We start from the raw sequence: 18,187 nt of genomic DNA on the forward strand, positions 1-18,187 counted from the left end.
TTGCAACTAAACCAGGTCTGTGCACTAGAGTCATGTGTGGAACACCAATATCCTGGAAAACTGTAATCTGTAAATCTGATAGTACATCGGAGCCTGTGTAGTGTGAACATCTCTTGATGATTTTGACATGTGTCAGTAGTTGAGGACCACTCTTCCATATTCCCTCATGACACAATATTTCTTGAGTTTAGATTATAGACAAAGATCTGGACTAGTAAGGAGATAACTGTGAAGTTATAACCTCAAGAAAGATCATTTCTTTCCCAGACACTAGCTGATAAACTCAATCTCTTTTATTTGACTCTTTCACTGGGTCAGAGTTTACAGGCCTTAATTTTTAAAATCTTTTTTTTGTTTGACAAAAAGGAGTAGGTAGCAGAAACTCAAATGGCACTAAAAAGGACTATATACAAGATGTGATGGAAAAATATGGTAAATGTTTAAATTTAAAATAAATTCATTTCAGTAAAAGATATATTGCCCTTAATCCCTCTCAGAATACTCCTTCTCACTTCAAATACACTTATTCCATCATTCCTGACATTTTTTGAAGCAATTCTGAATGTCCTTTTTCATATCAGCCAGCAGCCTGTTGTGGTTGCCTCACTGTCCTAAATCAACTTAAAACATTTATCTTCATGGTGATTAAGACTTTGGGAAAAAGCTGGAAGCTGCAGGGTGCCAGATCCAGTGAGTAAGGTGAATGAGGACACACTGTAGTGTTTTTACTAGGAATGCACTGTATGTTTGAATATACCTCCTAAAGATACGGAAGAGAATTCCCAGACGGCTTTAAAAAGTGGCAAAAATGATGGGATAATAGGTTAGAAGGAAGGAGGAGTATTTCAAGGGAAATTATTAATAACTGTCTTTTAGAGCAATACATTTTTTAAAAATCAAGCACCATATATTTCAATCATACTGCATGTGAAGGAACACATATATTTTAAGATCGACATATATTTATATAATATTAATAATGACACTGAATACAACATATAAATGATATCTTCTGTTTGCTCCCCCAAATCTACATGGTACTCTTTTCATCATTTTTCTACTCTGCTACCTCCTCCAGGAGCATAATCCAAATGAAATATAATAATCTCCATGGCCTCTGACTGATGAGTGAACATCATAGGAAAGGGGAGTGAATTCAGTGCCTTTGCCCTCCTAGGTTACTCCTGGCAAGGTTCATCTTAAGCTGGCTGTGTTCTCTGACCCGGTTTCTAACCAATCAACTCTTTATGTCACTTTCTACTTTCAAATTCTGACAATTTTTTGCCTCCTAGTCCATTGAGGAATGGTAGTATCTCTGATGCCACTAGCCTCAGTGTGTCACACTAGCCCTTGTGGCTTTTCATGTTCATGCTTTATAAATAGATCCTTGAAAATAAACTCTCTTGGTGTTATCTTATTTGAACATGCTGTCTATGTCCTACTTACTGGTATCTTGACTGATCTGATGTTTGTGTTATAAGTACCTTTGAGAAACTTTAGTAAATAAAGGAGGGTGCATGAAGACTTTAATCTTAATTTGTAAAAAGAAAAACAGTCTCATTCTGCTAACAACGATATACCTAAGCAGCCGGGAAGAGTGTGTTAAAAGTTGTGTTGAAATCAGAGTAGTATAGTAGTGGTTATGAGAAAATAGGATGTTGGTCTGATCTATGATATGGAAATGAAACAAGGAATTGTGTATTTTAACTAAATACAAATATCAGGTCAGAAGGGTGAGGCTGGTAATGTTTCTTTCTATGCTCCAGAGACACTTGAGCTATGATCTTACATTTCATCAGGAGGCATCTCATTAATAGAAAAATAAAGGAAAGCTGGAAGGCATACATAGAAGAGTTAACAAAATGATAAAAAAAAAAAAGCACTGGAGGATTGACGTGTGAGAACGGATTGAAAAGATGAAATCACTGTGCTTTAGCTAAGTGGTGACTAAAGGGGAACATGTCAACTGTCTACAATTATGTGAAGGTTATAAATTCCAAATGAAAGGCAGTGATTACTACAAATCATAGAAGTGCTGTGTGTAAAGAGACACATTAAAAAGGGCAAAGTTTAGATCAAACAACAGGATCATTTTCTAATGTAGAGGGATTTTATGTTTTGTAAGGCTAAAATGTTGCATACCGTAATCATATGGATTTTCTATAGCTTGCTTCTCTCTCTCTCTCTCTCTCTCTCTCTCTCTCTCTCTCTCCAACTACCAAAGTCTATTGTTATATCTCAGGAATCAGGCTTTCAAAACATATATAGGAATAAAAATAATGACTGTTACTATTACTATAGTTTCTGTGCTAGTCATTTCACAAGCATCCTGATTAATTATTAACATTGTAACAATTAATGAAACTGAGGGTTACACCATTTTAGCAGCATTCTCAAGGTCAACCAAATAGCAAGCAGCAGAGCCAGGATATGGTTTCAAGGATCTTCATCTACATTACTAGCTAAATTCCTTTAGGACCTTATTATATAGTAAATGTTCATTGTTCTATTATTTATGTGCCCATGTGGATTATTTTACTAGTTCTATGAAGTATTTGTTGCTAATTTCCTTGATTACATAAGGATATATCTTAGATGCCTTGAAATATGTCTCTTCCTTGTCACCAAGTTTGCAAGGGGATAACCAAATGCCATTCTTGAACAATTCATGTCATCACCAACCATTCCAGCTATGCGGTTGAAGTACAGTCTAAATAATTTTATTTCTTTGTTCTCTGAAACAATATTCATGTTTACTTCTGAAAAATGAATTCTCCATACACTATTTTTATGTGATTCAAATTATTCAGTAAGTCATAACATATTTATAAAGTTGTTATTTAAAGGAAATGCCATCGAGGGCTCTGTTCTTTTTAAAAAACAATTAGTCACCCCAACAGTTTATTTTTTCAATACAATATAATCAATTTAAAGATATTTTAAAAGAATACCATCTTCATGTCTAACATTTCACACAATATGGAGGATGATACAGTGAAATGCATAAGGGCCCTCTTTATCCTGCAACCTTCAACTTCCACTGATAGAAGGAAGCACTATGAACATTTTCTTTTGTATCTTACTAGAAATTTTCTATGCAAATATTTGTGTAGATTTTCTTTTTTATTTAGCTATTTATTGTAGTTATTTTTTTCCCATAGCAGTAATTGATGCTACTTAATCCTTTGTAATGACTGCAAAACATTCTAAAGCAAGAGTGTAACATTACTTATCCAGTTCTCCATTGATGGACATTTAAAGAGTTTCTAGAGATTTTAAATAAACAATTTCATTTTGAACATATATCTACATTTATCTTTGTATACATTCAATACCATAGTACAGATTTCTAGCTGGGGAATTTCTGGGCTAAAGCACATATGCATTTAAAAATTTTATAGCTTTTACCAAATTGCCACTCCTAAGTAGGTTCTCCATTAGCACACAAAAAAGTGTGAGTCCAAACAGGCTGATCACACTTTAAAATTCATGTTGAATTCCAAGATGAAAAGATATCCACTTTTACTTTGTATGCATAAGATGGCAATTTGCCAAAGATGAATATTTTTGTATTTTATTCCTGGACCACTTACATTTTCAAGTTATGAAACTTGACTTGCTGTATTTTCCCATGGCTTAAGGAAAAGAAACTTACTATTGTTTAAAAGAACAGATTTGGTTAATTCTTTGTTCCAGATCTTGGTTCAGACTGCTTCTTCCTCCTGGAAAATCTACCTCAGTCCAATCTTGCATCTGTAAACTCTGCCTCCTTTTCATAGTTTATTTAAAACATTACCTTCTTCATCTAAATTGTGCTTTGTTCCTTTAAATCTTAAGCTCCTGCTTTAACACTCTTACAGTAAACATTTTTAGACTCTAAGTCCTCAATAGTGATCGCTATTATTAGCAGGCTCCATACCTCTTCAAGCCCATAGCTGATTTTCTGTTCCCTTATCTGCCCTTGTGTGCTCCATAGATTAATTTGATCTATATATTCTGCACTGTTTTACTACTTTTATTTTCTTCTTAAAATATTCTTTTTTTATTTTTTTAATATCAAGTAATTAACACTGGTTTTATCCTTAACTTTCAGAATTTCTAACAGTGACAAAATGATTTTGAAATATCTCTTTGGAACTCAGCTCATAAACAAATGCGACTTGAAAAACTGAATCTTAAATGTGAAACATACTGGCGAGCGTAGCGTGGATGCTATCACATTAAAGGCTGTTGGAGGCAGGCTAGCATAGTTTGCGTGCCTTTGGGCCTATTTATAAAGCTGATTCCTTTTTGCAATGTCAACTGTAACACTACACTTATTTTAAGCCTTGGTATCTCAAATGTCAGCCTCTACTAGTTGTACAGTTCTCTCTTATTTGATATCAGAGAGCCCAATGGAGCCTGCTGAAGTACCCAGTCAGATTAGCAAAGGTAATTTTTTAGGAGTTCCTAATTTATCTGATTCTTCTTGTGAAGATGAAGACGTTAAAACTGCATTCAAACCTGGCTTCTCCCCTCAACCAAGCAGAAGAAGTTCTGAGTCTCCTGAAGACGTGTACCTGGACACCCCAACTTCAGAAACCAGAAGAGTTTCATTTGCCGATAGCTTTGGATTCAATCTTGTGTCCATTAAAGAATTTGATTCTTGGGAATTACCAAGTGTTTCAACAGATTTTGAGTTAAGGAAGGATATTTTTCACACAGAAGAATATATTTTGTCTCCACTATTTGATTTGCCTTCTTCAAAAGATCTTATGCAACAGCTTCAAATACGGAAAGCAATACTGGAGTCAACAGAGTACCCTCCTGGGTCGACGTGTATGAAGGGTATTATTCGAGTTTTGAATGTTTCTTTTGAGAAGTTAGTATATGTGAGAATGTCCTTAGATGACTGGCAGACATATTATGACATTTTAGCTGAATATGTTCCTAATTCATGTGATGGTGAAACTGACCAGTTCTCCTTTAAGATTTCATTGGTTCCTCCTTATCAAAAAGATGGCAGTAAAGTTGAGTTTTGTATACGTTATGAAACTTCTATGGGTACATTTTGGTCAAATAATAATGGCACAAATTATATATTGCTTTGTCAAAAGAAAGAACAACAGCCAGTGCCTGAAAAGCCACAGGAAGAAGTTTCTAGTACACAGAAAAAAGGCTGTTTAAAGGTAAAATCAAGGTAAGGATACATTATACATTCTTTCTATTCATTATCTTTAAAATTAATGTCATTATTTACTTCACATGTTGTAACAAATAATCTTTTTATTAAAAATATGCCTCTTGCTATGTAAAAACAATGGTGTCAGATTTTTAACAAGGTCAATATTATTAAAAAAGAGCACTGTGGAATTATTTCTCTAATGGGGGGAAAATTATGGTTATAATATAGTAGATGGATGGGGAAGGCAATGTCTATATTACTTGCTTCATGAGGTATAAACTATTTTTAAACATGTAAAAACTCTTTTGACATTTAATGTTTGTTTGTTTATTTATTTATTTATTTATTGGTACCGGGATTGAACTCAGGTCCTTGTGCTTGCACAGCAGGTGGGGAAACCACTGAGCTAAATCCCTGGCCCTGTATATTTATTTTTAATAGTTTAAAAATATGTATACAGTGAACCATTGTTGACTAACATAAAACTGTATTTCAATATATACTTAGTTTTCAGAAATTTGTAAACTTCCCCTAGATGTCACAGCAAACATTTTACTGACTGAGTCATTCAAAGATGTTTGGCGTGAGTTAAGCATTAAGTTAAATAATAAAAGTATGATTTTAATGATAAACTAACAAAGTTTGAAGCATGTGACGGTTGTATAAATTACATATAGAATTTTATTATCATAACTTGATGTAACAAATATGGAACACAAATTAGAATAATTTAGTAAAAGTGAATTGCATACAATAAAAAATGACCCAAATAGAAGTAAAGATACTCATAGATTAGAGATTTGGGATGTGACCCCTCATTAGTAACCCTGCTTTCTTAATAATGTGAAATAAAAGAAAGAAAAAAAAAAGAGGAACCCCACTGGCTTTCCGGTATCTCTGTAGTGGAGAGTTGGCTAATTTCTATGACACTAAGTTAGTAGCTGAAACATTCAAGAGGGCTTAGACCCCTTCTGCTCCTCCCCGGGTCCCAGAGGAAAAGTCCATGCTGCATCTCTAGCTCCAGACAAATGCTTGATTATCCTGAGTGATCCATCCTAACTGTCCCTAAGCCCAATGATTCTAGTAACTGCAGCAGAAATTATTATTTTTGAATGAAATAATGAAAAGGGAACTATATTAGAAGCAAGGTATCCAGATTCAAATTCTTTAAGCCAAATTTAATTAAAAAATAAGATGCAACATTGGGAAAATTTTAACCTCTTAGTGTTTTCATATGTAAAGCAACAAATCATAGTTACTAAATGCATTGTTCTAATGCATTAATTAACTGAATGTTGTATAAATTCATCCAATTCAAATACACAAAATATTTCTATTTTTATTTCTTTGTAAAGTTATTTGAAATAGTAGTTTAATCAGCTTTGTGAATTATACCTATTTCCTTAACCTCAAATCAACACTCTCAGAGTTTTACTCCTGCTACTAAGAGAGATAATATAATCATAATCTCCATGTGTGCTAAAATAATAATTTCAATTTTTATGAAACTACTTAGTAGCACATTAGCCATATCAACAAAATAATTTAGTGCTATTTAACAAATTAATTTCTATACATAGCATACACAAATTTAAAACTTTTAAAAGTGATAATATAATCAGTGAATGTCTTTTAAGACTGTTGAAACTTGCTCTATGTATTAGAGAAAACCATTGAGAGAACTTACAGACTTAACGGGTCCATAAAAGAAGCAGAATTTAACTTAATGGATTTTTCTATGAATTAAGAAGTAGCTTTACAATTAAAAGGAATACATTTTGAAGTATGGTTAAGGAGAGGGTTATTTTATTAAATTTGACTTGATGCCAAGAGCAAAGACTAGGCAGCAAATAGGCCCAATCTTCTACCTAAGTCATAGTTTTTGGAATGTCTCCTGGTTGAAGATACTTATAACTATATATATCTACACACATTTGTATTCAGAACAGTAATCATTGGATTCATGGCAGACAGTATTCAAGTTTTAATATTGCTTTGGGGAAAACCTGAGAAGAACTAAACCACAAAATGGTCTAAAGGCCTGTAAAGTTTCCTAATGAGTTATAAAAATGGAAAAAATCTCTCTCCTTCAAAACCACAAATACATTTTCTGCACTTCTATTACTTAAAAATGACCAACATAATTCAAACCACATTTTGAAAAAAGCATTTGCCTCTGGAGGAGGCTTTTTGTGTTGAGTTTCAGTCCAACATGAATTTTTACATTTGATTTATATACCACTCAAAATGGAGTGTATAAAGGAAATCCTGACAGATCCTTAGAACACCACGTGCCATAATAGAATATTTATACAGCTTTTCCATGATATAATTTATATGCAATGAGGGTTTCAACTATTCCTAAAACTCACACAAGAGAGCATTATCAAATTTCTAAATGAATATTGCAGTTGGATTTCATTGGGAAGAATTTGGTTTGAGGAAAATATTATTAGTACTATTTTGCAAAATGTATAGTTGAATAAAATAGAGTTAATGCTTACTTGATACAAAATTATAGCTTTGAAAATACCCTATGTTCTCCAAATAGATGCAAGATTTAAAATGGTCTTTTCTAAGCATTTACACACTTCCTATGTAGCTTAATTTGGAGGTCATTTCTTCCTGAAGATAAAAAAAAGAAATACTTGTGAATTTCTGCTTTATGTATGCAAGCAGATTAATAATGGCATCCAACATAACTGAAAGTTAAAATGAAAATCAGGATGAGCTAATGCACAGAGTAACATCTAACTTCAATTATTCTTAATAACAAAGTTAATTTTCTATCAGGGTTCCTGAGATTGTATCTTCTGGAAGTGTCAATAATCCCTCCTAATAAGTATGGAAGGAACTCTGGGAACATATTCAAGAAGGAAGGATTTCTATTATGTCAGTCACCCACCCAGACATTATATTTTCTCTATGGAGATTTTTCTCAGGTCAGACTTTGCAAATCTCCATATTGGTGTGGATTGTCTATTTTCTTTTGATGCCTGTTAATCTATACACTTTGGGTAGAAAGAAGTATCTAGCAGGAGAGGAAAGCAGAGTTTGTAACTCAGAGGTATGTGACTGAGAATGATCCAAAGGTATCTAGTTGCACTCAAAGGCACGCATCATGAGATACTTGTTAGGTGTCACCACATATGCAGCGCAGATTTCTTATCCACATCCCATGGGATTTATTTAAAAATCAGTGACAAATAAATAGAATTAAATGTATAATGATAAGCTAAAAACAGCATTCAGTAACAGTGTACCCATACGACTATAGGTTTCATAATTAATATATCTGAGTTTGGGTCCCAGTTTTACCATATAGTAGCTATGTAAACTTGAGTGAGTTAAGCTTGGTTTTGTCATATATTAATTGAGAATAATATTTTCTCTCTCTGATAGGGATTGTTTGAAATTTCCATGAGCATATAGTCTTGGTTGTTATCTGAAAAAGAAAAAAGACAACATTAATTCTACCTTTAGGCTGTCTGAAAAACTTTAGTATGACTCAAACTGCCCCTAAATCCCTCTCTTTCTACTTTAAAGGCTCTCAAGTTTTCAGCTTTGGAAAATTATTCCTTTGTCTATTCTAGGGTTTCAATCAAAAAGCAAAAGTGAATCCCAATTTTTCTTAAAATATGTGTGACTTATATCTGGAACATCTTTAAAGCTTGAAGAAAATTTAGAGACTGTTAAAATTTTCATATTTAATGCATGAAGTATGAAGAATGAAAGTAATAAGGGATAAAAAATCATTGATATTGGCATTGAGTATACATGCATATTAATTCCAGTGAAATATATCCACAGCTACATAGGTATTCAGCATATATTTTATTGGGATAGCTATGTGGCTGTGAATAAATTACTTTATTTCACCTGTCAAATAGAGGTCATCTTGCTTGATGTCATGTTGATTAAACCAATCTAAGATGAGATTATATTGTTAAACTTTCCAGTAGAGAGTTGAGCAAGTATAAACCAATCATCTTAAGCTAACTATCATAATTATCATTACCATGATCAAATCTTCAGCTAATTTCCTGATATTTGGTCTTGTATTATTTCTGCAGACAAGATAAGTTTCCTTGTTTGAGTTCTGAAACAAATTCAACAAACATTCATTAAGGGTCTGTGTGCCAGGCAGCAGTATTCAACAGAGAAAAGTGGCTGAAGACATGGGCCTGAGAAGACAAGGAAAGGCCCAACAGCCAAGACTACAGGAAAGAGAGGAGAGTGAGGGAAACCAAAGTCCAGTCCAGATTCTCTGGTTATACAATGGAAGCCAAAGATTTAAAATAAGAACTATTTACATTTCAGATTTTCTAGAATGTGTGATCTGTAACTGACATTGGATACTGGATAGAGGAGTGGCCTTCTCACCGCCTGCTAAATGTATGTTCTTAATAGATACACCTGTTAACTTCACCTCATTTCTTATTTTATTAAGTGAAACAAATTTATTATTGTAAGTAAAGAAACAGCATGATATAGGTGTAGGATGGTATTTATAATTTCCAAATAAATGCAAATAAAGCTCTAAATAACTTTAAAGTCAAGAAAAAAATGGATTAGTTCACATTTCTTATGCTTGAGGAATAGAACCAGGTATATTCAGGAATAAGAAAGAGAGGAATCCTTTCTAAAGTGAAATTTTATGAATGAAGAGAGTTTGTCTTTTAGGTTGGAAAAACCATTAAATAGGGCCAAGAAAAGCATTCAAAATTGGGCAGTAAGGTATGACTATATTGTCTGTCACAGTAAGAACTATAGAATTGTAAGACTTCCTTAATTTACACTAGCAGCATAATCTGGAGTGGGAGAAAGATATAATTAGCTCCATGAGGGTTTGGGGATCTAATGTACTCCATAACTAACTCATTTTGAGTCCACACTAATTGTGGAAGCTGGGATTCTGGAAGGGGAGGGACCTCTGGCAACTCCATATGGAAACATAAAACACAGCTGCACAGGCCCATCAAGAGGGTGTTGGAAGCTACCAGATGGTTGACAGCAAGAAGCCAACTAGTTTAGAATTTCCTTGTAGATCCATCAGAACTTTGTGACTTCCTGGTTTTGTGAAAAATCCAGACCCTCTTCAGCCTAGAGTACTGTCAGACTCATAGAAAACTTTTCTGAAAGAAGAGGAACAAAATGTGGTCATTGTTCGGGGATTCTCTCAACTGCAACTCAAAGGAGCCACTAAGGATGCCTCACCTGAAGTTTACCTTTAGCTGGTAGAGTAGAGGAAGGCCCAAAAGGTTGAAGCCAGAAGTTCTCTGGGGCAAAAAAAGAAATGATGGCACAATTTTGAAGTGTGCCAATGTGGTTTTTCATTTTCTTCTAATTCTATTAGCTGTGACTCTTGTCCCTCTTCCAAGTTTTACCCCAACCCCAACAGAAATAGTACAAGGGAAGTAAAGTGAAGCGACCAAAAGAGCAGATTTTAAGTGGACTCATTGCCCACTGTCTTTTTAGACTTAAAAGATACTCTGTACTCTGACACTTCACTTTATAATGCACAGACACACACATACACACACACACATGCACCCTTTCCCCCTCCTTTAAATGCAGTCACCTCTAGAATGACAGAGAGAGTCCATGTCTTATATTCATTGAGGTCAGTTGCAAAGAAGGACATGGAGATTGGATTGAGACAAAAGAAATGGAAAACATTTAAGGAGAAATTACTACAGTGTACAAGGCAGGTTTGAGTTCATAATCGTGGTAAGGACTCCATGGGAGTACAAGGACTCTGGGTGTCTGGAACATGTCTGTGTATTAGAGATGGTAGATTCCAAAACCAGTAAAGCATAATGAGACCAGCAAAGGCTTTAAAATAAGGCAAATATGGGCTTTAACACTAACAACTATTTGAACTTAGATAAATTTTATTCTGTATCAATCTTACTTAGATGTAGACATGATAATTTCTGTCTGATAGAGTTGAAATGAGGCTGCATAGGAGTTAGCATATACATACATCTATCCCAATGGCTGAAACTTTCATAGCTGCTCCAAATAGTGGTATAGTGGCAGTAGTGATAAATTCCATATTTTACCGTCTTTCATATGGTCAGGTCTAGGCCCAGGATTAATGGAGAAATGCTTCCTTTCCTTGTTATCATTCCTGCTGCCAGGACCTAGGCTAATATAAATAGCTTCAAAATTAATCATACTCAATAAGCTCTTGGGCACTAACCAGGGAAACTCGTGTTTGTGCTCCTGTGGGAAAATGTTTTTCAAATTCCAGCTACTTCTAGGCTACAGAGAACTTTGCAACATTGCCTGTTCATAAGTTGGAGAGCAGGCTTATTTTTAAAATGAACTACAACATATTTTTCTTATGATAGCTTTGTTTAAGATGTTTCTTTTTGGTCAAATAACTTAGGTGGCTGCATACAATTCACCATATATTTCTTTGGTACTTATGAAAATAAGATGAAGTTGAATTTTATATAACGCTTTTCCTCTGAGCAAATCTATTACCCAGCATTTCATTTTGGTCTTGGCAGTGTTTAAAAGTACTCTTTGTACATCATCACTATGCGAAAAGGAAAAGCTCTTTGGATCATATCTTTCAAATCTCTTCATGATTTTATTTTGGTGGCCCTAATAGCTTCACTAGGGTAGCTGGCATGTCATTATCCATTAGGTAATAGTAACTAGTTTTCAAGGTTTAATTATTAGATCCTGTTGTTTACAGATTTTATTCAAAAATAGGGATGAGTTACTAAATTGGACTGTTATACTCTTTGGTGACAAAACCAATTATACATTTAACAAAATTATCCTAGGAAATTTTAATATCCTGTCTCCCTCTGTTACTCTAAAATGATCTGCCTGTATTGTTCATCAGTATTCTTTAAGTTGCAACTATATATGAAATTCTAGTATTGTAAGACAGAGGTTGTCTTAAGCAGAGTAGTGGATCTGAATTTAATTTATCCATTTTGTAGTTCACAATAGTAAGATAGATCAAATGAATTACCCCCAAAATCAGTATTTGTAAATCGTAATGAATAGTGAAAGATGTTTTTCCTAATTGCAAAAATACATTTCCTAACCTGCTGATAATATCAGATATCATTGAGGTATTCTGATTTATTATATAGAATGTATCCAAATTACAATCCTAATTTATTAACTATTGTTACATGAAAAGTAGCAAGCTAAGTTTTATTCTTAAAAATACTTTGGATTTTTTCATTCATTTTCAGATCATATGGAATTCCTTTGTACATTTCAGCCTTCTAAGCTACATGTGAAATGTATTTTATTAATACCTACTTTTTGATATAAATGTTTATAATTGTGTATTGATACAACTGAAGTTTTTAAAGAATTTACCATAGAAAAATAATCACATTGAAGTGCAGCAGTAGAAAGATTACATTCTTTGCATATATTCTTAAGTAGGTACCTAAAATTATTATTTAGTGTAAATAAAGCTATATACATTGCTTCTTATCTTAATAAAGGAATTGATGTCTGTCTGTTTAAATTTTTTTGCCACACTGGTTATCAAACCCAGGGCCTTGCGAATGGTAGACAAGTTATCTATATCTCTAGCCCACTTGATTTCTGAACAATTTTCACTGAATCATATTGCACAAGAGACAAGCTAATTCTCTTTCCTTTCAGACAGAATTATTCTGAAAACCACCCAGGTGAAATGGCTATGTAGTCTCTTCTTAATCCTCTCCTGTGAAGATTATGTTCCTCAGAAATGTGCTCTATAACTAAATCCTGTAACTCTAATGTAGCCATCTGTATTATTCTGTCTTTAATCTAGCCATTCATTTACTTTAATTTTCAATTAAATTAAATGCCAGAATCCTTGAATTATGCTTTAAAATTAAGCATGTTTCTGTCACTGATTTCTATTTTCTATGTCAAATAACCTCAGTAACTTTAGATGTTTCCTCTGAGGACTGAGTTATTAAACTAGTAAACTAGTTTGCAATGTTTTAGTGCAAAAGTCAGAGAAGTACTGATTACCAGCTGGATTCTTGTCAGGAGTGAATGATGTCAGCATTACAAGGACTTTACACTGGCAGCCCTGATGGAACAGGGGCAGCCAATGGGTTCGCGTAAGGCCAGCTGAGGCACTCTCTTAATCCTGCACAGGTAGTTGGGAGTTCTGAATGGTGGCTGTATTATTATTATGGTATATCCTCTGGAAGCCAGAGAAGGGAAGGAGAATTTATGTTATAAATTTAGAAAGTTATAAGGACTGCAGTAGATCACTCAGGATATTTTTTCAACCCTATCTTTAAAATGCTATATTTTGCCAATTATTTTATATGTTCTGTATTAGTAATATCTCACTCAAAGCTAACTTTGTTAAACCAAGTTAATTTTGTGGACAATGGCAGTTACATGAACATTTGAAGCATTTATATACAAATTAGTTTTTCTCAAATAAAAGGGTTGCTGTTTGCCATTATTATAATGGATACACTTTATTTGTAGGGAAAGATGTTAACAGTTAGCAAGGGACTTAGTCTTTCATCTGATACTTTTGTGTCTGGAAGGAAGTATAGCTTGACCACATTGTGAGTTCAATATCATCAGCATGGTCTTAATGTTTTAAATGGTGCCATTTCTAGGCAGTTTCCATCAAGAACTACAAGTTTTTCAGCTTTTCACATTTGATTTTATTATTTGTAAGTTTTTTATTTTAAGACCTAGTTTTATTTCTTTGTGACAATCTAAAATTAATTTTACTGTAAAGCACTTCAGTCAATACTAGGGCTATTTTCAAAGAAAGCTTTTACTAATATACTTATATTAGTCCTTTAGTTTTGTATCTTAAATCTGTAACATTTACTACAAGTTGGCTACAAAAGCAAGTAGAAATCTCACCTCATGTATAATGAACTCTAGCCTACCGACAATTTGTTTTATAGTATTTTAGTGCATTAATATGTAAGCTTGTTTTTATAAATTTAGAAATTTTTATTCATATGAGCTTAAAGTGTCACATATGTCATTGTAGTAAGCAAGGCCAGTCTGATTTCATATAGAAAAATATTTAAGCAAATTGAATTTACTTACTGAAGTCCAGGAAATATATAATAGGAGAATCTGAGTTTATGATTTAAGGTCTGCAATTCCTTACTGCTCTGAGCTATGGAGCCATAAACCAATTATTCATAAAGAATTTATGCAGTCCTTATTTCACCAAGAACTCTTCTAGGTAGCTCCTATATTCAAGGACAAAGCGCAGATTTGGTTAGGGGTTAATATTTGTGTACTAGAGAAGTTAGCTGTCAATATACTATATGCCAAATCAAATGAGATACAGAAGGAATCAAAGACAATATAGAGCAGTAGGTGTGAGATAAATTATTAAACTGCAAACTACTTCAGTTAAGAAAAGCACTACATAAGAGCTGAACTTCACTTTTTCTTTCTTTCTTTCTTTCTTTTTTTTTTTTTGCTACCAGAGATGGAACTTGGGACTCTGTGCTTGCCAGGCAGGTGGCAGAACCACTGAGCTAAATCCCTGGCCCTGAAGTTCACTTTTAAATAGTAAAATTTATGTAGGCAGAGATGAGCAAAGGAATATATATGTACAGTAAAGATGCAGAGATGTAGCAAAAATGTAAGTTAATAGATTTTAATAATCAGACTGCTTGAATGAAATTACATAGGTTAAAATAGTAAAAGAAGGTTAAAAAAGAATTTTCTGGTCTTACTGGGCTGAAAATTTTGTGCTTTAATCTCTATGGTCAAGAAAAAAGTTGGAATGGAGAGGAAAGGGTAATCCAGATAATTATTTATTAAGGGAATTTTTATCCGTAAATGTTTAGTAAGATGTTTTTCATTAATGATGTTCTGTGGTGCTCATTGACTTGAAAAACTGCTCATTGTATTGATGAACACCATCAATACTTATGACACATTATGGATGAAATGATCTTTTCTATGTTCATAACTACTTTTTACTAGTTTTTTGACCTATGTTGATATATTTAAAACATTCTTTCCTCCTGATTGATATTAATTATTAAATTCTGTTATAGGTAATTTTTAACATAAACAAGAAAGTACCTATCATGGAAATAGATATCTATTATACCTAGTTTTATTTATTTTTTTATTTTTTAATTATTTTTTTGGTACCGGGGATCGAACTCAGGACTTTGCGCTTGCGCGGCAGGTGGCAGAACCACTGAGCTAGAGCCCCGGCCCTATACCTAGTTTTAGATACATCTATACCTTTTTCATGGTTGATTCATCTTATTACCATATTCATACTGAGGGGAAATTTCCTGTTAAATTAGTTTTGACACAAATATTTTGTTAGATTCTAAAGTTAATATTTGAACTTAATAAGAAATATCAGTCCTAGTAGTCCAGTCTTTATTCTCTTGGGGGGACACACCAATTACTCTACTATGGTTTCTTCCATCATATTAATAACCCCAAGGTTGAGAAATCATGGATCTTGGTTAAAGAAAAATATTATCAAAATACCAGTAGCAAAGCTCTTACTATGCTTTTCAGCTTTCAAATTGATAAAAAGTAATATATTCACATATATGTGTGTGTATATATCCACCTACAGGAAATGAATTAAAGGATTTTCATTCAGTCAACAAATATTTGCTAAATGTATATTGTGTTCTGGGTATTATTCTGAGCACTGTTGATATATCAGTGGAAAAATGACAACCCCTGTCCTCATGTAGTAGAATTTCAATGGAAAGAAAAATAGTAATAAATAACAAACAAAAGTATAAGTGTATTATGTTAGAAGAATATAAGTGCCACTGGAAAAGTAAAAGGTAGAGAATCCTAAGTCAATTAGTATTTTTCCTTTACTTCCTTCAATGAAGAATATACTTGTTGAAAGGTGATAACTGAGCAGGGACTTGAAGAGATTTAGCCATAAAGATCTATGGGTGAAGAGACTTTATGATTAAGGAAACAGGCAGTGCAAAGACTCTGAAGAGAAACCCAACAGAAGTGTTTCAGGAGCAGCAAGGAAGATATCATGGGTGCATCAAAGTGAGTGGATGTAAGCAGAAGAGAAGCTGAAAACAGAGAGATCGCACAGAGCCAATCATGGATAGCATTATGGTGCACTGCAAGTCCTTACCTGTTTCTCTGAAGGTGAATTAAAGAGGTCAGGAAAGAATTTTATGCCTAAAATTGACAAACTTTTATTTTCAAAAAGATAATGCTATCTGCTATAAGGGAATAGATTGTAAGAATAAAGTAGAAGCAGAACAGTTTGGAAGCTATTTCAGTAATTCAGGAAGCAATGACATGACTTTGATTTTGATGGGGCAGTGAGGTAGTGAGAATGGAAAGAATATTCTAGTTGGCTGAGATCTGAGAAAGAGTAGTCCAAGATTGCAGCTGAGCTCCAGGACGAATGAATTGTCTATAAAATGTCATGAGAAAAACAAGATAGAGTTGGGGATGGGGAGAACATGAGCTCAGTTTTGCACCTGTGCAATATCCAAGTGGAGAAGTGGACTGGGAACTTACATACACAAATCTGGATTTGGGGATAAAGTTCTGGGTATAGATGTAAATTTAGGAGTTGTCAGCTTGTAAGTGATATGTGAAACCATAAGAATGAAGAGCATAACCAAGTGTATAAAATGCATAAAGTGCAGAAAACACAAAAGGCCTGATCTCTGAGTGATTCCTATCTTACTAGGTCAGGGAAAAGATAAGGAAGCAAGAAAGGTGATCAAAATCAGGAGCCAAGTTATAGAGTACTCTTCCTGTTCTCTAAAAGTTGTAACTAAAAATGGATCTATAAAATTACTTCACTTGTTATAACCTAAAAAAAAAAAATCTCTTTTCATAGTTTAATCTCTTTTCATAGTTTAAAAAGTGCCTTCTGTTTATAATTTCATTTCATTCACTACCCCATGATTTAGATTAGGCTGGCATTGTTAACTCCGTTGTGACAACTGCAAAAAGAGAACACTTTTTGAAGTCGTACAGGGACAATGTGGGTTTTGATTGAACTTGACTGGAGTAGTTTTGGCACTACTGCCCATGATCTTTCCACAGTGATCTGCCACACGGTCCTACACACAGCTGACGATGGTCTGATTTGCCTAGCTGTGAAGACAGTTCTGTCATGGAGGTCTGTGGCAGGGTGGTTCAGTTTACTTTTATAAATCTATTTTTTATTAAGAATAGTAAAAAGGAGAAAATAAAAGTAAAACTTGCCCTTAATTACATAATTTTCTTTGCAGCATTCCTACCTTAGCCCATCCCATTTCCTTTCCTTAAGGATAAATTTGGGATATAAACTTCCAGCTATTTTCCTAAATTAATAGAAATACATCCTCTTAATGTTCTTTGAGTCTCCTGTAGATTCCTAGACTTATTTCCCACTTGGGTATTTCCTGCCTAACAGGTCTCTGAGAGGTAGGGAAAGTACAGGAAAAGCAGAGATAAAGACTTGCATTTGGTGATTTGTCATTTACACCAAATGATTTTGGGATCCTTTTGCTTTTCCTCTGGCTGCTTTCTGGATGTTAATTTAGATCCCCAACTGCTATCATTTTGGTTCACCTTTTCCACTGAAGAACCCGCTTATTCTATTTGAGCAAAGGTGAAGTTGCTTTAGCTAATCTCTTCAAAGTAGAAAATCTACATTAAAGTTATCTTCAAAAATCACTAAATCCACATAGCTATCATTATTTTTAAAATGTCTTGATTATTTTAAATATAGAGTATAAGAACTATGAATATTGGATACATTTATGTAAATCAGTACTTGTAAAAAGAAAATATTTCCATAAAATGAACTCTATATACAATAACAAGCTATGTAACAAGAGTGGTGATTCTGTAAGATAATAAGTATAGTTACGGAAGTGCTTTTATTTATGTACAATATGTGAGAAAAGATCAGAATATATATGTTTATGGTATTTTTATATGAAAAAATATATATCATACAATGCAATACACTATCAGCATTGCTCTTGCTGAATTTGCTCTTGAACCTTTATATTACATATTCTGCATTTTTCAACA

The 18,187-nt window shown here is 33.6% G+C and overlaps 1 protein-coding gene across 1 annotated transcript in view; it reads left to right on the forward strand.

Annotated features, from left to right (window-relative positions):
- The first annotated feature begins 4,128 nt into the window (after positions 1-4,128).
- Positions 4,129-18,187, forward strand: part of Ppp1r3a (protein phosphatase 1 regulatory subunit 3A) — a 36,666-nt gene continuing 22,607 nt past the window's right edge. The window contains exon 1 of the mRNA XM_004865273.3: positions 4,129-5,179. Coding sequence (XP_004865330.2) covers positions 4,341-5,179 — 839 coding nt within the window. The 5' untranslated portion in view covers positions 4,129-4,340. The remainder of the gene's footprint in view (positions 5,180-18,187) is intronic.

This window comes from Heterocephalus glaber, unplaced genomic scaffold (assembly GCF_053883595.1).
Source record: "Heterocephalus glaber isolate CG9 unplaced genomic scaffold, H.glaber_assembly_v1.0 deba00000546, whole genome shotgun sequence".
Classification (NCBI taxonomy): Eukaryota; Metazoa; Chordata; class Mammalia; order Rodentia; family Bathyergidae; genus Heterocephalus; species Heterocephalus glaber.